Here is a 20,153-nt window from a genome sequence, read left to right as displayed (position 1 = left end):
AGCAAGACTAAGTCTCTGGCTCTGCAGATGAACGCAGGACCTTCATACCTGCCCCTCCTGCCCTTCTCACACTCTGCAGTTGGCAGGGTCACAGGGAGGAGGCAGCAGAGCCAGAACCCTTGCTCATGCCCCACAAGAAGCTGGAGGGGAGTCCGAGGGCAGCCCAAATACAGGGGAAGGGGAGCAGCTCCCCCATGTGCTACTGTACTGCGGGGAGCCCACGACCTGGCGGGGGGAGTAGAAGGGTGTGCCTCTTTGTGATACTGGCAACACGGAGAAAGAAAGCCCAGGCTCGAATGACTGTCTCAGATGTGGCTGGAGCTGCATGGCCAACAGGAGGGTGAGCAGCCACAAAAAAATCTCCTGTCTAACTCAGGGAAGAAGTTCTCCACCTGTTCTTTGAGGGGGACAGTAGACAGGACTTTTGTCAGGGGTCGCAAGCCTGTGCTTCAGAGAAAAGCAGGAAAAGACAGAAACAGTTTGCAAGAAGTGATTTCCCCTTTGTCATCTCTTAGCATGTCATTTTAATTTGCTCTGGGAAGGCAACGGCATTTGCATACCACTGAGGAATGAGGTGAAGGAAGATCAAGGCTTGTGTCGACCAACAGCATTTCCTTAGCACCGCATGACCTGCTGATCCAGCACAGAGGGGATGCAGAGCTTTCCTGCCACCCTCCATCCAGGGAAAGCCATCTGGAGCACACAGTGTGTCCCAGCTGCACGGCCCCAGCCTGATGCTCCTGCACTGCTGCCAGCATGACCCAAGGAGCCAGGCCACGCTCAGGACTGGCGGCACAGCATGCGTCTCTGCAGCAGTGGCACCGGAGGCATTATGATCAGCATTTGGGTGGGGTTTTGGTAGTAAAAACATTGAAGAAGACTGTAAAGGTGCATGAGAGCCCACATCCTGGGCTGTGCTGAGTGTTGGTGTGGGAACAGCTTGCAGGAGGTCGCCCCGTGACATCCAAATATTTGAATGTTGGCTGGACCAGATTTGCAAAGTGGGCACCTAGGGAAATACATTTGCATGTGCCAGAGAGTGAGAGCTGCTGTGGCCCCAGGACACAGCCTGCTGGTGTCTGTCTGAGCAGGGGTTTCTGCTGGAAAGGGAATGAGGGTGAAGGTCAGGTTGAACATAGGTCAGCAGTGCAGTTGCACAGCAAATAATACAAACTGCCTGCTGGGCTGCAGGAGGAGAGGGATGACCAGCCTCCCCCATGCTCACCCACCGAACCTAGTGAACAAAAAGGCTTGTTCAGGCATCTGCAGCTTTGTACCTGGCCCACCAAGGATGGAGATATTCCAAGTCTCTGCTGGTCTGAGTTGCTCACTCTCCAGAGTAAGGTTTCCATCCGAACTCCTGATCTGAATATCTCAGAACTGCAGTTTGTGCCCATTGCTTTTTATTCTGTCATCTGGCACTACCAAGAAGAGGTTGGCTCCATCAACTGCCCTTCCAGCAGTTCTAGGGTACTATCAGATTCCCCTTTGGCTTCCCCTCTACCAGACTAAACAAGCCCAACAGGCCCCCATGTGCCTCAGGAACAACTGCTAATGCAGTTAAATATTTACTTTAGTTGAGAGATTTCCAAAGTGGAATAATAATAAAAGCCAAAGGTTATTGAACTGTGTAAACTCCGTGAAGAGGGAATATAAAACATGTGCACAGCCGCCTCAACAGACCAGAGGAATGGTTCTGCAAGGGGAACTCTGGATCGGTCGCCTTCCCAAAACCCAGTCACAGCCCTGCTGAGTTGGGTGGAAGGATCAGCCAATGGCAAGGATGGAAGCAGCCTCATGCAGGGCCTGTTTCTTTCTGTCCATGTGGGATGCTCATCAAGCCATTCCCTCTTGTTTCAGCCAGCTGAGACCAGCATGTACCTTCCTAAGCCTCAGGTAAGACTGTGGGGAAGAAACAATCTGAGCACGGTCATGGTCAGCCCCTAAGTAAGTGCAAATGTGCATGCTTGACTATGGTTCAGCAGAGGAAGGTGGGAATGGATGTGGAAAATTGAGATTCTCAGAAAGAAGTGGTGAGGATGCTCACACAGAAAGACTGGTGTTGAGCATCCAGTCTTTCAGGTGAAGTAGCTGGCATCTTCTGGAGTGGTGGTGCTTGCTGAGAAGTCCTTCACCGAAGAGTTGGTGTCTCTTACCACTGAGGATCCTCTCTGGCCTCTGTCCCCTCCCTGCTTTACGTGCCACCTCTGCATATGTGAACTGGGTATCCATGCACCCAGCCCCCTTCTATAACACTGAGTCTTATGATTAAGATAATTTTGCTCTGTCAATCTCAGCTGCAACTATTAATGTGACCAAGGTGGTGAGCAGAGTGAGGGGATGCCCATGATGATGGGTAGAGAAGCACTGGCAGCAGCTGCACCTGCAACTCCCTGCTGCCACTCAGCTGAATTTCTCTCCAGCCCCTCTGCACCCCCAGCCTGTCCCATCCCACCCAGTGACAGGGTGGCCTTGCCACAGCACAATGTCAGCACTCCTTATGCGTTTGAGATCCCCTCCTGGGGTCCTGCCCAGTGTGTTGGGCAGCTGAGTATTCCCCTCTCATGGGATAATGCTCAGGCCACAGCGCAGCCCCCCAAATCAGCCTGAATTTCCTGGCTTTTCCCTGTGAAATCTCCCAGCCAAAAAGGACATACCTGCCACATACGAAGAAAAGCAGCTGCAAAGCTAGAGGGCTGGTTTTGGTGAGATACCCCCCAGGGATAAGTTGGGTGAACGGAGTGGAGAAGAGTGGCAGACTGCACAGCAGAGGGATTGCAAAGCAGCCTCCAGTGCTGGCACCTGGACCTGAGTGGTTTATCTGCTGCATGAGAGTGCCCAAGTGATCCCTCTGGGTGCACAGTCCAGCTGTTGTTCCCAGCACAGGTCAAACACTGCTCAAAATGCTGCTTTTCCCAGCGCCACCGAGATAAGCCAGTGCTCTCCGCTATAAAGGCAGCCGTGAGTGGAGGGAGGTGTGCCTGGACCAGCCATGCCTGCGAGGGAGCTGCTGGCGGTGGTGGTGGCACTGGTGGCTCTCGTTGCTGCTGGCGGTAAGTCTGCTCTGCTGCTGGCAGCTGGCTCTTCGGAGGTGGGCTGGGAGCCATAGAGGGACCAAAAATGGGTGGGAGGGCTGAAAGACTCAGAAACTCTGGCTTGGAGAGGAGGTGGGGAGGGCAAGTGAACACAGCCGTAGTGTGGTGGGGAAGAAGGACTGGAGCAAACAAACTGCGGCATATTAGCAGTTCGGAGCAAGGGTTATGGGCTGGTTCATCAGCCATACTGCACTTGGGAGATGGATGGGATAGGGGTCAGCCTGTGATGCTGAATGGGAATGGGAACTGGGATGTGGGAGAACAGCACATACACATGCGTGGCAGTTACTGTTGTTCCAGCCCCCGTGAAGACCGGCAAGCTTTTAAAAAAGGCTCAGCATATTCAGGTGGGAGGTAGCTGTTTGTAGGCTCTGGAAAAACGATGCTATCTGGGTGCATGTAGTGGTGGTCCTGCAGCAGCCTCTGTGCAAGCCCTCACACTCCATGGACATTTGTGCACCACACAGATAGGCTGTGAACAGTTGCTACTGCTCTGCCTGACTGCAGAAAAGGAATCTGCCCAACATAGTTCTCCCTGAGGATGACCTGATCTGGTTGAAGATGTCCCTGTTCATTGCAGAGGGGTTGGACTAGATGTGTCATGCTCCTTCCACACTCACAGGTCTCTGCCCTGTTTCAGGCGAAGAGCTGAACGGAAGGAATGGCCTGAGAAAGGTAAGAGGTTTCTGGTTTTCCTTGTTCATGGCTTGAGAGGGGATTTAGTGCCTGGCATGCCTGGGTGAAAGGCTGTTCCCAGCAATCATCCCCATTCTCACGGGTACTGGTGCTCCAGCATCAAACCTGCCTTAAAGCCCAGGTTGTGAGTCCCACTGAGGAATGTGGTGACCTCTCCTCCCTGCTTTCGTGCTCTGTGTGCATGTCCTGCCCTGTTTAGGGCAGAGGGAACCACGTCACCAGTGGCACTTGCTCCTGCCTGGGTGCTGCGGAAAGAAGGGATGGATGCTGCTGGCACTGAAATGTGTGCTGTGGTTTCTCCTTTCCAGCCGGTGTGTCAAGACATGGTTGAGCTGCGGGCCTGCCCCCTCCTGCTCTTGCCTGTCTGTGGGACCGATGGCAACACCTACGCCAATGAATGCCTGCTCTGTGTGCAGCAAATGTAAGCTCATAACCTTGGCAGAGACCTCCAGGGGTCTAATTTTGGATGTCTGAAGCTGGGCACGTGTCAAATACCATCATTCAGGCTCCCCCATGCCTGGGCAAAGCCATTGCAGACGGGAAGCACACATGTTCCTGCCAGTGAAGTGGAAGAGGACTTTTTCATGTCAGCTGAGCTGGGCTGTGAAGCCTGTGAGCTTTGCCCTCCCACACTGGCAAATAGGTGCAGGCATGCCCCCAGACCTCGCCTGCAGATTCCTGCCCCATCCTTGGCACCACGTTCAGTTACTGCTGTGCAGCTGCAGGCAGAGGGATTTAGCTCATTTAGCTCATTGTGTTGACAAGGGACTAATCCCACAGAAGAGCTGAATATTAATCCATTGGATCGGCTTGCTAAATCAGAACACTCTGTGGCTGCGTGATCAGCAGATCCAAAAGGTGAGGTCAGGAGTCTGTGGACAGGAGACCCTCCAACAGGGGTACCTACAAACTGGCAACAAACCAAATGCTTTGTAGAGGATGGGGAAGGTCCCACCCTCTGTGATGCCTGCAATTAGAGAAGGGAGAGTTGAACTTAGATGGGCAAAAAGATTGACTAGGCATCTAGTCTGGACAGTCAAATAGCACCAGTCAAAGAGAAGTCTATGAAGGCAGATGCCCAGTTATGTGCTGCATGGCTCTTTTGGCAGAGCTTCAAGCCAAAGATACCACCATGAGCTTGAGGACTAGGGCAACAGGGACTTCATGAGAAGCACAAGGGTTGCTTTGGGCAGTGATTTTGCCCAGGTTGAGAAGTGGCTGTCTAAGCTGTGGTTCCTGCTAGAAAGGGACCGAAGGTCGAAAGATCTGGTTGAACACAGGTCAGCTGTGCACTTGCATGGCAAAGGACACAAACTGTGTGCTGGGCTGCTGGAGGAGAAGGAAGATCAGCTTGCCAAGGGAAGCTGCAAGGAGGTGTGGAGAAGCTGCATCCAGCCAGCCTGGGGAAGGAAAGGCTGGGGGGGATCTAGCAGCAGCCTACAGTTGCAAACAGGATGGAGCCACATTCTGCTTGGTGGCAGCAGGTGATGCAACGGAGGGCAACAGCCACAAGCAGCAGCCCAAGCGGGTAAAGGATGGACAGGGGAGAAACCCCTTTCCTGGAGGGTGATGCACCACGGAGGTAGGGAGGTCTCCATCCTGGGTGGGTGGTAGTTAGGGCTCAGACAGAGCCGTGGCCACCAAATTGTCACACTGGGGACAGCCTTGCTGTGAGCATGTTGGACTGGAGACCCACCACGAGTGCTGCATGTCTGGGGAGGGGACATCTGTGAGCCAGGATGACTTGCAGTCACCTTGGATTTTTAGACAGGAAAACAAGAAGGCAAATTTTATAATAGTCAGCTCCATTCCATGGGCTGGATGAGAGCCAAAGTATGACTCAGAGAAGATTTTTTTGAGCTCTTACTCCTTTTTTCCTACATTATTCCAGGAAAACCAAGCAAGATATCCGGATTTTGAAAGATGGGGAATGTCAAGATACCTGAGTTTTCTGGTAGCTTTTCTGACCCTAGTAACAATTGATTAATTGTTCTTTGTGCTGATTACACATTGAAGTTAGCAATGGTGAATAATAAAATGACATGCAAAATCTTATTTCAACAGCACTTCCTAATGCAAGGCTGAGAGAAAACAGCACAAGCCAGATGCCTCAAAGGGCTACTAAAAGTGTACACTCAAAACATTAATTTCAAACCCATACCACATACTAGGGCTCTGCACTGGGAGTATTATTTCACCCACGTTCCTGTGAGAAAGACCATGTGGGAGAAGCAAGAAACACAGAGATCCCAGTGAAGAAGGTGCTGAACAAGTGCAGTTTGTTGGGTTTTTTTTCTGTAGGAGGCAATTTTGTGAAGGGAAAGTAAAGTTTCTCCAGCGTGGGAGAAGGCAACTCCCTGGCTCCCTAGTAAATGTCACCACTTCCAGAGCTGACGTAAATGTAAAACAATGTCATCTGCACTTCTCATATCAGAAATCATTCAGCTTTTTATCGAAGAGCCTTTCACAACAGGTATGAGCCCAGATAACACATGGGAGCATGGGAAGAGCCTGAGTGGAGACCCTGAACACGAAGGACCCCAGATCTCCACTGAGATCTCTCCATTGAGAGCAACCTCCAAACTCAACTAATTATCCAGAAATGCCCTCTGGGAACTGCACATTCCCAGGTGGTTGCCAGACCTCAGGTCTAGGTTGTTCCTGGTGTCAGGGCCATCTTTGGGACTGCGTCAGGGCACAGTCCAGCCCAGGTAACAGTGCCAGTGTGCATCAGCAGTCCTTGCGGCTCCCTCTGCTCTTTCGTCTCCCACTTCTACCAGATGGGACACAACTCTCCTTTCACAAAATACCTGTAGTGAGGCTGTACAACTTGGATATGCAAGGGGCTCCGTTTGCTCACAGTGGCAGAAATCAGAGGGCACTGGCTGATCCAGGACTTGCCTCCTGACTTCAGTTCAGTCCTGCAACAGACGTATTTTTACAGAGTGACTGGTTGAGATTTCTGATCAGCTTTAGCAAAGCACTGGGTTGCTTTGAAAAGTGCTTTGGTGTGAACTGAAACTCATCAAAGACAGGCCTGTGCTCACCCACAGCAGTTCACACTGCTGCTATACTCACCCAAGTTATTTGCAGGCGTCTGTGGAAGGGCCCAGGGTGCATCATATGGTCAAGTGAGCTCCCTGAAGTCAGTGACCACCCTGTGAGTCTGGGAGCTGTGCCAGCATCACGGCTACTGTGCTTGGCCAGCTGGTCATGTAATCCATCCCCACACACCTCTTTCAGTCCTGCACCTTCCAGGAACCATCAGGTGGGACACAGCAGCACCGTAATGCATGACAAAGTCATCGCTGATAGATTTAATGCTGCAGCTGGAAATAGCATTGAGGAGCATTGGGAGACCCATCTGACCCAGTGCCCACCGTTTTCTTGCCCAGAGGCAGCTGCTGTCATTAAAAGCTTTTCTCTCATAAAAATATATTCCCCTGGCTGAGCAGTCCGAGCCTGGTTAGTTGCTCAGAGCTGTCCAGAGGTTTGATCATCACTGTTTTCCTTCCCTGGACCCTTTCCATTTCTGCAGAGGAAGGGACACATCTTGCCCACCTGTCCACAGCTGCTGCTGTTACACCACCTGGTTATTTGTCCCAGGGCTCTGCAAGTCCATTTGCCCCCTTCAAGCCTCAGACACTGAGGGAGAGGTGGTCTGGCTGTGTGTTGCTCTCTGTGGTGCTTGTCTTTCTGTGCAGACCTTCAGACGCTGTCTCCCCTGTACTGCAGGGAAGGGCTTTTGGGATTTTCACCTCCAAAACACTTCTGTAGTGAACACAAATACATATCCCCCCTCTGGGGTTTTCTGGTCCCGTTCTTGCCAAACCACCCTCAGACAGGATGTATTCATAGAGCTGTAGAGTCATAGAATAGTTTGGGTTGGAAGAGACCTTCAAATCTTATCTAGTCCACCCCCCTTGCAATGAGCAGGGACATCTTCAACTAGATCAGGTTGCTCAGAGCCCCGTCCAGCCCGGCCTGGAATGTCTCCAGGGATGGGGCATCTGCCACTTCTCTGGGAAACCTGTGCCAGTGTTTCACCACCCTCATTGTACAAAATTTATTCCTCAGAAAAAATTCAGACAGGTCAGCTCTGTCCCAGCCCTCTGCCAGGGCTGAGGGGAAGGTTGAGCCCAGCATAGCATGGTGCATAACTGGGATCCGTGCTCCCCCTGGGGTGGGCACGGGCATCTCAGCCCCTCGCAGTGGTTTGAGCTGCACAGGCAGAGGCTGCAGCCCATCACTTCTTGTCCCCTGAGAGCCATCTCTACTTATTTGCAGAGGCTTGGAAAAAACAACACAGACAATTCAGGGGCTCTTCTGAAGAGGGAAACTGCATGCCTCCAGCACAACGTGGAGTATTTACTCAGAAACGGCAGAGCTAAAGCACACACATGCAGGCCAGACCTGCAAGGTCAACGTGTGGGCTGCTGCAGGGACGGGGTCAGTGACTTGACATGCAGTGAATTCAGAGATACCCATCCTCCCTGGGGACTGGTGGATTTGCCTGTTTATTTCACGCTGCTCAAGAACGAGTGGCAGGCCAAGGGGAGGTGAAAGGAGTGATTTAACACAACCACAGACCTCAGGGGCCAGCGCAGGACAGCTGGATCCAGCCCGGGGCAGAGAGCCTGACTCTGAAGCCTGGCAGATCTGTGTCTGGAAAGCCAGGCAAGATTCAGGAGGCAATAATAAGATACCTGCCATGCACTGGTCTGTGGCAGGGGTATGCACATGGATTTGGACTTTTGCATACAGTTTTGCCTGTTGATTTTCATCCATCTTTTTCCCAATTTTTCATGCTTCAGTCAAGGCAGGGGATGGAAGAGATTATCTGCTCTCACAGGCACCACTGTTTGTCACACTGAGCTGTTGGTCGTCCTGCTTCCAGAGAAGTGTGTTGCAACCAGACAAATTGCCCCCAAACCTGCCTCAAGTCAGGGAGTGGAGGACAAGCCTGAAAATTGCTTCTCTGTCATTTTCATGCATTTTCATGCAAGACGAAACTTAAAGAAGTGCCCCGACACCCTGCTAGAGTGACAGCGGTGTAGGTCCCGCAGCTGCCTATGTTGATCTCCCAGAGAACCTTGGGTTCAGGGCCGTGTCCATGGCTGCAGGGAGGGACAGACAGGTCTCTGGATATTGCCTTGCAGTAGAAATGCCAGACAGGGGTAAACAGAGACACCATTGAGGCTTGTAAAGAGCTTTGACTTATACATAGATCCAAAGCCTGGTGTTGCTGTGTTTGCGGTGACAGCAGTCCCAATAGTGCTAGGAGACAGGTCTGGTGTCAGCATCCAACCCTAGGCTGAGCTGTCCCTTGGACCAAGGACTTCTAGGGCTTTGGAGTAGTAAAATCCGTGGCGGGGACCGACATGGTGAGAGGTACTCAAGATTTGGGATGTTCCCCTGCCAAGCAGCTACAGTGACACTCAAGCTGCTCATATTTCTGGACATTTGGCTGAGCTCCTCCAGGTCCTCATCCAGGAAACTGGATGCATCAGTGAAGGTGGCTGAAATATGGAGATAAAGCGGGGGAAACAGCGCCTGGCACACTGTAAAGTGTCCAGCTGCAACAGTTCATGCAACTGAGACTGGACAGAAAGTTTTACTTACTTGCACAAATTTATACGTAGCAAAGGGGTTGCAGCTTTGGCCACATTTGCTACAGAGCTCTGCTGGAGAAGAAGAGTCTGCTGCTTTGCTGGTGCTTTTGGGAGACAGGGAGACAACGCTGGGCTCTAAAATGAGCCCAGTGTCTCTGTCATTGTGTATGAGAGTCTCTGTCCCTCAGTCCCTTCACTTAAGAGAAGAGACAACTCGAAACTAGGCAGTGGAGTCCGTAATTTCCACACTGTTATCCATCACTAAAGCCTTCCCATGGGATAATAAAATCACTTCCTTGGGATTTGAAGTAATTCACATACAGGAGCCAAATCTTTAGATGGATTTCAGTCCTGAGAGACACAAGCACAGACTCTGTGAGATTTTAAAGACCATCTGTTCCATTAAACACCCCTGAAGACTCTGAGGGCGCTACATCTCTCTCTTTTACAAATGTTGTTTACAAATTTGTTGGTTTCTATCCAGCTAGAAGATGGCTGGAATTGAGAAACATTCACAGTACCAGCTCTGCGGTGTCATATGGCAATGTTTTGCTGAGTCAAGAGCGATTTATCAGACCTCACCAGGCTTTGGAGTGACTGAGTAGATGGGGCGGGGGTGAGAAGCTGAATTAGCTACAGCCTGAGCACACACACAGTACCCATGGAGCACTGAAACACCCAGGAATTTCCACCCTTTCTTCCATGTTTCATATTACCTGCAAGCAGCCCACAATAAGGCAAGTTATTTGTAAAAGTGCTTCCAGATGTGATGTCCACCTACGGGTAGGCATATAGAGTCATTTAGGTTGGGAAAGACCCTTAAGATTACCAAGTCCAATGGTTAACCTGGCACTACCATGTCCACCAATAAACCATGTTCCTGTGTAACACATCTACACGTCTTTTAAACACCTCCAGGCATGGTGACTCCACCACTTCCCTGGGCAGCCTGTTCCAATGCCTGACAACCCTTTCCATGAAGAAATGTTTCCTAATATCCAGTCTAGACCTCCCCTGGTGCAACTCAAGGCCATTTCCTCTCATCCTATCACTCATTACTTGGGAAGAGAGACCAACCCCCTCCACGCTTCAAGCTCCTTTCAGGTAGTTGCAGACAGCGACAAGGTCTCCCCTCAGCCTCCTTTTCTCCAGGCCGAACAGCCCCAGCTCCCTCAGCCGCTCCTCGTCAGACTTGTGCTCCAGGCCCCTCACCAGCTTCATTGCCCTTCTCTGAACTCTCTCCAGCACCTCAATGTCTTTCTTGTAGTGAGGGGCCCAAAACTGAACACAGGATTCCAGTGTGGTACATTTTGCTCCTCCTCATGCACTGACTTCTTATGGTAGAGAGAGCATCCTGCAAGATACAGTTTTCAGGAGGTCTGCATGGGCAGGGTGACTCCAGGGCAGTGCTGGAACATGGACACCAACACGGGACACTTTGTGTTCTGTTGTGTCTGAGCTACAAGAAACTCCCTTGTGAATGACTTGGAAGCCTCACATCTCTTTATGCCATCCATGCTCCTGACTCACCCTCCTATATCAGAACCTTCCCATATCTGCTCTGCTACCACCACCCTGCTTCTTCTTTTGGGGCTGTTAAAAATGCCCCACCTCTCTGGAAGTACCACGTAATCTTCAGCAGACACAAGGGAGGAGCCCTAGAGCAAAGTGGTAACTCAAGGGATAAGCAGAAAGGCAGCAGAGATGACCATATACCCCCAAGTTATGTTCTAAGAAATGAACATGCATGAAATTTCAAACCCTGGAGCTTCCAGGGACCTAGAGAGAGAACCTGCAGAGAACAAAGGCTGTACATAAAAACAAAACAAAACAAAACAAACAAACAACAAAAAACTGGTGAAGACTGGAGGCAGGCCAGATCTGCTTACCTCTGAGGAGCTGCTCTGCTCCAGGGCAAGTCAGAGGTGGGAACATATCTGCCATGAAAGGCAGTCAATTCCCAGAGGACCTGGTCATTGACACATTGTTGGGTTCTTCTACCAACCCTGGAGACAGTCTGAATGCATTCGGGGTGGGATTAGGGGCACTAGTGCCTCACCAGAGCATAAGTAGAGTATCTCGTGGAGATACTCTGGATACACTGGTAGAAGCTAAATCCCACATACTCCAGCACTGAGTGTGCTAGCAACTGGCCAAAGTGGTGACATGTCCCTGGTCTAACAGAATTGTTATGCACAGGTATAATCTTAAGCATTTCTGTGCTATCTTGGTATGAGAAACTCTGAAGGTAGTTTGCAGTGGAGGCCAGGATTCCCGCCTCATCTCACATGTGGGAAGCTGAGGAAGCCTGGCCTGGGGGACCGGCCATTCCGACCGCAGAGCAGGGAGCAGGATCTCAGGATCAAAGCCATTGTACTAGAAGAAGCTTCCCCTTTGCATCTATACTGGCCCCAAAGATGGTCCTACAGAGGCTGTGTGAGCCTGCATGCTGTTCAGGTCTGGAGCTGCAATTGGCAACTTGGAGCTGGGAGCAACCACGAAAGGATATCCTCCTGCATGAGCAAGGGACCAACTGGGTCTTCCCACTGGTTTTACTGGGCCTTCTCACTGGTTTTACTGGGCCTTCCCACTGCCATCCTGCTTCATGAAGGAAGTGGTTTGCTCATAGCCTTGATAGATCAGGTACTGGACCAACAAGTCATTGGGAAGTCCTCAACAGGCACAAGCCCTTGGTTGGAGTCCCAGCATGGATTCATCACTCTGTCTGGATTTCCCAGGAAGTGGGTACAACCCTTGGACAGGTCACACACCTTGTCACTCTCCACCCTTGGATGTTTCCAAAACATAATGATGCCACAGCTGCCCCAACCTCGTTCAGTAGGCAGTCCTGCAGCAAGGAGGACTGGAGATGGAGGTCCCTACCCACCAGCACTGCTAGGATCCGGTGCAAACACCTTTCAAACAGCACATGTCCCATTTCAGTCCTCGCAAGGGGTCCTCAAGGACTGACAACACCTCGTGGCATCTCACCCTGGGAACCACCAGCGAGGCGGTGCCACATACTGCCCTGCCATGCAGCTTCTCTCTACAGGAGGTCATCCAAGTCACAGTTTAGCAGCAATAAGTGTAAATTTCCTATCCGAAGTGGAATTATTTGCTGTATAAAAGCACTAACATGTTTTGTAATCCACACAGTAGATCCTGGGCAGAGACTCGCACACCTTTGCACTCTGATAAGGAGAATATTATTACCCTACTAGTGGCCTGGCCAGATAAGAGGTTTTGGGCGGGCAGTCTACTTTTTTTTCAAACTCTCATTATGCTGCACCAGTATCTCCAGATGCTGTTCCCAGGGAACTAAGCTGCTTTCTATTTAAAACTGCAAAGAGCCATGGAGAGTTTAGGCAAAGATCATGCTTACTCGGACTCTTCCCTGCCACCATCTGCAGCCCGTGAGGAGTATGCTGTGCCAGGTAATCATGAGACCACTCCTAACTTGAGTTTTCAGAGAGAGGAGGGAATGATCTTTGTCACTGGTGGTTTCTAAAATAAGGAGTTAATAATTACCAGGTGGTGCTTGGGGGATGGAGGATGCACATTCAACTGCAATGGATGTGGCTTTTTCCGTGTCATGTTTCAGATCAGAAAGGCAGAAGCACCTATAAAGGCTTCTCAACTCAGACAAAGTCCCTCAGGCAGCATCAATATATTGTCTGTTTGCAGACTGGCAATACTCTGTCATTGTTCTCTTAGCTTGATGGATTTCATTTTTCTTTTAATTTCATCTCTGTATCTTTCTGTCCTCTGCTAAATAGTTTTTCCTCCGGGGCAGATGTTTTACTGTGATCTTTCCTGCCAAGTGCTAGCAGGTGACAGACAGCTTTGGAGCAGCTGTGGGAGTGCTCTCTTGGACCAGTTAGAAGTGAATGAGGAGTGTTTGCTACCTGTGCAAAACAATTTACTTAGGGTGGGTTGGGAAGGAAACTGGTTGCAAGCAGCTAAAAATGCTTTTACGACTGACAAGGTGTTTTGAACGGGAGAGAAAGTTACCTTGGCTGCAAAGGGATGTGCAAGGGTTTATGTACTTCAGCAGTTAAACTGAAGCCCTGTGCAGATCCTGCTGCTGCAGCTCGCAACCTCATCTTCGCAGGCAGCTTCCTTCCTTTTGCGATGGGGATGGCAGAGTCATGTCCGGCTGCCTGTGCTCTGCTGCCTCTGCCGCTGCTTCACCCCGGGGAACAGCCTCCCATTTGGGGAACCTCTGCTCGGCTGTACACTGAGCACTCCAAGCGTCGTGTTTTTCTATCTCAGAGGCTGACACCATCTCTGGTCATGCTGAGATGTCCTTGCCAAGAGATGTCCTTGCCACTGAGATACATTGGCACTGCCATTGCAGGTGGCCTTCACATCTACATCACATTCCGCTGTGCACCTTCTCTTCGGTCTGGTTAGGCTGGAATTTTTTTAGGAGAGGAGCCATCTTCTCCTATATGGATCTACTGTGCCCAGAACAAAGGGAGTTCCCGCATCTACTGCACAAAAAAGGGAATAAAATAACAGAAAGAATAATAGGCAACAACAGAAACTAGGAATTTAATAATAATAATAATAATAATAATAATAATAATAATAATAATAATAATAATAATAACAAGAACAACAACAACAACAACAACAATAATAATAATAATTTTTTTTGGTGGTTGTTATTATTAGACAGCACTTGGAATACCATGCCCAGATTTGGGCAACTCAGACAAAGGCATACAGGGATGTGCGGGGCCACCAAGACTGCAAAAAGCTGAAGCAGTCCACATGTGAGGACAACCAGAGGAAATCGGCCTTGTTCAGCCAGAAGAGAAAGATGAGAAGGAGATGTCACTGCAGTCATGCTCTAACAGGGGCTAAAGAGAAGGGAGAGACAGTCTGTTTTTAGGGGTGCACAGGGAAAGGACAGGAGGCACCAGATGTGTGTTGCAAACACGGCTGGATAGAAAGGAAAAAAATTAACAGTGAGAGTGGTGTGAGGACCAGAGAGGTAGGCTCTGGAGTATTCTCAGCTTCTCTGGACAAGGTCCTGGACAGCCTGATGTAATCATAAAGTTGGCCCTGCTATGATGAGTACATTGGAACAGAGACCAAAAGAGATCCTTTCCAAGCTACATTTTTGCAAGATTATTATTAATTACCAGAAGCATCTTGTATAAAGACCTACTTTGGGTAGAGGTTGGTTCGTACTGTCAGTTTTGCATTTTTCTGTACTGAACTAAGGTTTTTCTCACGTTTAATAGATACCTAGGATACAAGAGCTGTAGTTCCAGCTGAGCCTTGGAAATGCTCCTCACCTTGCCAGTTCTCCCAGCTGGACAAGGGAATGACAAAATGACCATCCTTCATTGGTTTCACCTAATACTCTAGTGTGAGCTGAGGCTTTTTGTGGAAGGAGCCAGATCTGATGATATCTGGAAGGAGCAGGTTGTAGTTTTGCTATTTTGTTGTGTGAGTTTTGTTGAAACTATGAAAATCAGCAGTGTATGCATAGGAAGAGTCCCCTCTCCCTCCAGGGCCCAGAGAAGTGATGTTGCTCCTGAACAATGCCTTTTGTCTCAAGGGAGTGGTCTCGTGCTACTTGATCTAAGCCAGGTCTTTATTATCACAGGCTGTAATCCAAGCTAGAAAATTCAGGGCTGACTGGATCAGCAACCACAAGACCTATTGCCACATCATCAAGGATGTTGTCTGTTCGGACAAAGACATGGGTGAGGAAGTTCAGTGCTGGCTTCAGTGAAGTCCAGGAATTCATTCATCCAGGTGTAGATGGGTGAGACGTCTTTGCCTCAGGAAGCCATTTGGAGGCCTCTGCAGCCCGTGATATGGGCACAACTTACCTTGGCCAACGAAGCCGTTGCACAGGGTGACTGGGACCTGGTGGGTGACTCTTTCTCCTGGTGACTATAGGTAACCTGCACATCTTGCCCAAATGGGGCTTTCTTACAGGAGTCAGTCTGTCTTCGGCCCTGCCATGGTCTTCTTCATAACTGCAGACCTGCTTGGGGCTGCTTATGTAGTCTTTGGGACCAGTCTCCTCACCCGCAGCAGTGCGTACTAGTCCTGTTCTGGTCTCTGGTTAGTTCACCACTTCCTGCAGGGTCTTGGCCCAATACACACGAGCTTCTGTGTATGGGAAAGCCTGTGCCTGCTGAGTCACCCCCTTACCCCTACAGACCTGTTTGTAGGTTGTAGGGCTGGCTGTTCCGCAGGGCAAGGCTTCCTCCTTAGTTAAGACAAGTGTCTGCATCACAGCAGTTGCCAGTTGCAGCTGTCCGGGGGAAAGGAAAACAATGGAGCAAACACGAAGAATTATCTTGCAGCCTGTAGTGACATCTGGACAAGGGACTTCACAGAATCATAGAACAGTTGGGCTTGGAAGGGACCTCTGGAGACCATCCAGTCCAACCCACCTGCTAGAGCAGGTTCACCCAGAGCAGATCACACAGGAAGGTGTCCAGGCGGGTCTTGAATGTCTCCAGAGAAGGAGACTCCACAACCTCCCTGGGCAGCCTGTCCCAGTGCTCCGTCACCCTCACAGTAAAGAAGTTTCTCCTCATATTCAGACAGATTTCATGGTGTCCATAAGGCCCCAGGTCCTTACAGTGCTGAGCAGGCTGGACAAGGGTCACCCCAAGGCTGCAGCAACAGGAAGAAAACTGCACCTGGAAATAATTAGAGTAACTTTCAGTGCAGGAGCCTGGGATCTTTAGGTGGTGTGTCATCAGATCCTACCCACTGAGGCTGAACTAGAAGTAAAGCACCCAATCAGTTTTGGATCAAGACCTGCTTCATGACACAAAGAGCATGGCCTCTGGCACTGAGTGCTCTGTCGCCAGGCAGGGAAGGGTGGCATAGTCCCTTGTCCGGGATGTCATTTGAACTCAATTTGTCCTTGTAGATGTCATCATCACGCGCCGCTTGAGAGATCGGGAGCTGCTCCGGAAAAGAAAAGCAGAAGCCCAGGAGAAAGACTCAATTCAGTGGGTTCTGAGGTAAATCTTGCTTATGTAATGGAGTCATTCTCTTGGTGCACTTAGCCTGAGCCCAGGTGTGGCAGCCCAGCCCCTTCATCTTTGCACAAGGACAGAGCCAAGCCAGGCCCCATCAGTCTTAAGTGGGGAAAGATGACCTCCAGGTGGTAGCTGCCGAAGGTCTGTGCAGGTGTGTTGAGGGGCAGAGATGGACGGTGGGCTAAGTAGGTGGTAGTTTGGGTGGCAAGAAACCACAACGTGGGGCCGGGGAAAAAATGTGGTGCGCGTGATTCTGCCCCCCCAGTGTGGCCAGAGGAGGCTGCTGTGCAGGGCTGGGGAGGAGGGCTGGAGCTTCTGCTGGGATGGACTGGGTTGTGGTCATAGGCTGGGGCCAGAAAAGCAGCCTCAGGGCAGGAGGGAAGGTCTTCCACCCTACGCCCAACTCTTGACTCCTGTGAAATCCCCTGGCAGGGAGCAAGAGAAGACCAAACGGCAAAGGAGAGGCAGAGGAGCCAGGCGAGGACGAGGCCGCCAGCTGGTGGTGGAGCCCAGCCTGGAGCCAGAACCGCAGCTGGACCCCCAGCCTGACCCACAGGAGGAGGCTGAGCCAGCACCGTCCAAGACGGCACCACCTGAGCATCAAGAACAGCCGCCCATGCTGAACATCCAGGACCTGGTCGGTGGGATGCAACCGGGAGCAGTGGAGGGCGAGCTAGCAGCCAGGAACCAGGATTTTGCGGGTGAGCTGCCAGAGAGCTGCTGGCCCCATAGGGGCTTGGGGAGCAGTGCAGTGCCACTCTCGAGGACTGTCAGCCAAAGCTGCTCACCTCATCAACCACCAGCCCGTGGCACCACTAGGGCATGGGTCCCTACGTCACCAAATGTGACTTGGGTAGCTGTGAAAGGACGGAGGGGATGTTGGGGCTGTGGGGGCAGATGCTGCTCCCCGAGTCATGGGGACTGATAAAAAGCCCACTGCTGCCAGTAGAGTTATTGGCATGCGGTCTATGGTCCCTGGTCTTAAATATCTCCTTGTCTTAAGACACCTCTGTGGCTCTGCTAAGAGCCAGGTTAGGGCAGAGATGCTGTGGAGAGAAGATGTGGTCTCCTGAGGCTAGAGCCGGCCAGGGAGACCTAAAGCCTGCATACACGCTGTCCACGGTCCACCCAGTTTAGGGTCTGACACCAGTGTGGGAGGGAAGGAAAGGCAGACACCAGGGCAAGGTGAATGTCTGCAGAGGACTGCCCCTTTGGGAGCTGCCAGGACTGAGACACAGAGGACACTAAGCTGGTCTGAACAGCAGACTGCTGTCTGGGCTCAGGACATCCATTTACAGCTAATGTAGCTTGGGCCAGCAGGAGTTGCTCCCAGATCTGGCTTGGGAAGAGGAGAGCACATTTACTTTAGCGGTCAATGGGCCAAGCATGTAGGTTACCTCAAAACCTAGAGAACCGAGGATCTGCTTCAGAGGAGGTGAACATCCTCTGACCCCTGATTACGGCAATGTCTGTGCCAGGGGGCAAGAAGAGGCCTCTCGCTGCGAGGTGTGCAATGCCCTCGTGCGATGGAAAACAATCCTTCTGCATCTTGGGGACTGGGGCTAATTGAGGAACACCACACCAGTCCAGCTCCCCGCCCTGTGATCTTGAAACAGCCAAGCATCAGAGCTGTGTTTATTTGCCTCCTGCATTTAAACCCACAGAGGCTTTACCCTCTCCAATGCCCCTCCACAACCCCTGGGCTTGCCATGCCCTTTGAAAAGCGGGCGGGCCATCAGGAGCTACCTAACATCATAGGCAGTCACAGAAGCCCAGCCATGGGGGCTTTAGCATGGCATGGAGGGGTAACACACAAGAGTTCCCCCAATATGAAATTATCTGTCTCTTAAATGCTTTATAGGTGAAGAGGAGGTGCTGAAACCAGCAGAAGGGGAAATACCAGAAGTTTTGAATACTCCTCTGGAAAATGACCACCAGGATAACGAATACCTTCTATTTTGATTTTCACACACCTTCAATTTTAATTTTCTGGGGATCTTTTTTGTTTGCATTGTTCTGTTTTGTTTTGTTATGTTTTGACTCCTGCCTGACAACCTCTGTACTGCAGAGTGATTTTGACCAGCTCCTTCCTTGTGAGTAGTAAAGGCCACACTCTTCTGGTCACTCCGCTTTCTCTGCTTCTTTTGGGTTAGGAGGAGGGGGAACGCGGTTGCTCGCACAAACGCAGTCCTTCGGGAGCTGCCTGTGGCTCCAGAGCCTCCCTGCCGAAAGGCTGTTTTGCCTGGGTGATGGTCACACGGAGGGCTGCACGGTGCCCCGCCATGCTGCAGTTCAAGCATGCAGGCAAGCATCCATCCACATTTCTGAAAGGCATTACTGATTTGCAGAAATGCAAGTGGCGTTGCAAAGCTGAAAGCCACTGTGATTTTTAGCTGGCTGGAGCTGCCTGGCTTGGGCGTTTTCCTGCACAGGCTCTTGTGTTATTATCTTCAGCCTGAAGTCTTTCTCGTGGTCTGTTTTCCTGCCTGGTAAACAGCTTGCTTTCCTAAAGCCTGAAAAGCATTTTCTGTTTCTGGGCAACCTCACTCCGACCTTGCTGAGCCCTTGCATTAGGCAATTAAAAGATGGTTGAAAACAGCTGAGTGTGACAGGCTGAAACTTGGCTGAACTTTCATCAGGGAAATGCCATCTGGGGCAAAGACAGGACGCAACCTGCACAGCTGCTGTGTCCCTGGCTCCCCAGCCATGCACCCAGGATTTCTCCTGAAGCCAGGAAGGAATGGGTCACCCTCTGTCTCTGCCTACATTTCAGCTCTTGTGGTCTCTCGTGCATGGCAGGGGGGTGGTTCTTCTACATTCTTGAAATATTCTGACACAGGGGGTCTTTCTCCTCTTGGAGTGGACGTCTCTCTTGCTGTTATCTGACATACCAAGGGCCTGTCTCCCACAGCACAGGGCTGTCCAGGCCCTGAGGTCACCCTCAATTTGGGGGATTTATGGATTTCTTGTGGCTCTGGATATGTTGCTGCTGCTGTCCCAGAGCCCTGCAGGATCTGTGTCTCAGCAGATGTGACATCTCACCAGTGACACCAGTAACACTGTCTCTCCAGTGACAGGACGGACATCACTGACTCCCACCCCTGCTTTGGTCCCAGGGATGTCACATGAGGGGCAAGCACTCATGAGCTCTTAGCATAGTCTCCCCACTCCAAAATACTGGGATGATCTCTGCAGCTCCAAAGTATTCGGTGGGTATCAAACCAGAAAGCCTCCAGCAACCCCATAACCAGGCAAATGCAGCCCATTCCCCACAGGCAGCTCCCTGAGAGATGGATCTCTCTACACAGGTATCCCGGCATTGTTTTAGTCTCCACAGACATCTCAGCTAATGCAAGGTTGCACTCTCCCCTTCAGTGACTGACAGCAGTGGGAGCAGTGCAAGATCTATCACCTTCTGCTATGAGCTACCCAAACCTCATTCACAAAGCCAAACACCCAAGGCATAACCAGAGGGCCTCACAGAGGCCTTGCAGCATGGAGGGAGGTGTATCTGGCGACGATGCTGACCCCAGACCATGGCATTGGGTGAAGGCAGCTGAGGCTGCACTGGCCCGAAGGGGAGCCGGAGGCAGGAGGCCATACCATCACAAAAGCTGTGCTGTGGTCCTCCTGCAAGTGTGGTGTCCACGCCATGTTGCAAGAAGGCTGGGCTGTAGGGTCTGTTGCAGCCAGGCAGGCCAGGAGACCCTTCTGCCTGCTGGAGCCCC

General features: G+C 51.1%; 2 protein-coding genes across 2 annotated transcripts; both read left to right on the top strand.

Moving 5' to 3' along the window:
• Positions 1–2,992: 2,992 nt before the first annotated feature.
• On the top strand, positions 2,993–5,737 carry SPINK4 (serine peptidase inhibitor Kazal type 4). Its single transcript, XM_065657647.1, has 4 exons — positions 2,993–3,053; positions 3,736–3,770; positions 4,100–4,212; positions 5,683–5,737. The coding sequence occupies exons 1-4, from the start codon at positions 2,993–2,995 to the stop codon at positions 5,735–5,737; spliced, it is 264 nt and encodes an 87-aa protein (XP_065513719.1).
• A 6,975-nt stretch (positions 5,738–12,712) lies between these two features.
• On the top strand, positions 12,713–18,983 carry HEMGN (hemogen). Its single transcript, XM_065657454.1, has 4 exons — positions 12,713–12,837; positions 16,314–16,407; positions 16,858–17,126; positions 18,287–18,983. Exons 1-4 carry the CDS (start codon positions 12,756–12,758, stop codon positions 18,385–18,387), a joined length of 546 nt encoding a protein of 181 aa, XP_065513526.1. The 5' UTR covers positions 12,713–12,755; the 3' UTR covers positions 18,388–18,983.
• The last annotated feature ends 1,170 nt before the right edge of the window (positions 18,984–20,153 follow it).

This window comes from Caloenas nicobarica, chromosome Z (genome assembly GCF_036013445.1).
Source record: "Caloenas nicobarica isolate bCalNic1 chromosome Z, bCalNic1.hap1, whole genome shotgun sequence".
NCBI lineage: Eukaryota > Metazoa > Chordata > Aves > Columbiformes > Columbidae > Caloenas > Caloenas nicobarica.
This window is presented reverse-complemented; position numbering and strand designations above follow the sequence as displayed.

Coding starts and splice junctions, on each gene's coding strand:
- SPINK4 (XM_065657647.1), top strand. CDS start 2,993: ATGCCTGCGAGGGAGCTGCTGGCGGTGGTGGTGGCACTGGTGGCTCTC. Junction 3,054..3,735: donor GGCTCTCGTTGCTGCTGGCG/GTAAGTCTGCTC, acceptor GCCCTGTTTCAG/GCGAAGAGCTGAACGGAAGG. Junction 4,213..5,682: donor CTGCTCTGTGTGCAGCAAAT/GTAAGCTCATAA, acceptor ACATTATTCCAG/GAAAACCAAGCAAGATATCC.
- HEMGN (XM_065657454.1), top strand. CDS start 12,756: ATGGAGAGTTTAGGCAAAGATCATGCTTACTCGGACTCTTCCCTGCCA. Junction 12,838..16,313: donor TGAGGAGTATGCTGTGCCAG/GTAATCATGAGA, acceptor TTGTCCTTGTAG/ATGTCATCATCACGCGCCGC. Junction 16,408..16,857: donor TCAATTCAGTGGGTTCTGAG/GTAAATCTTGCT, acceptor ATCCCCTGGCAG/GGAGCAAGAGAAGACCAAAC.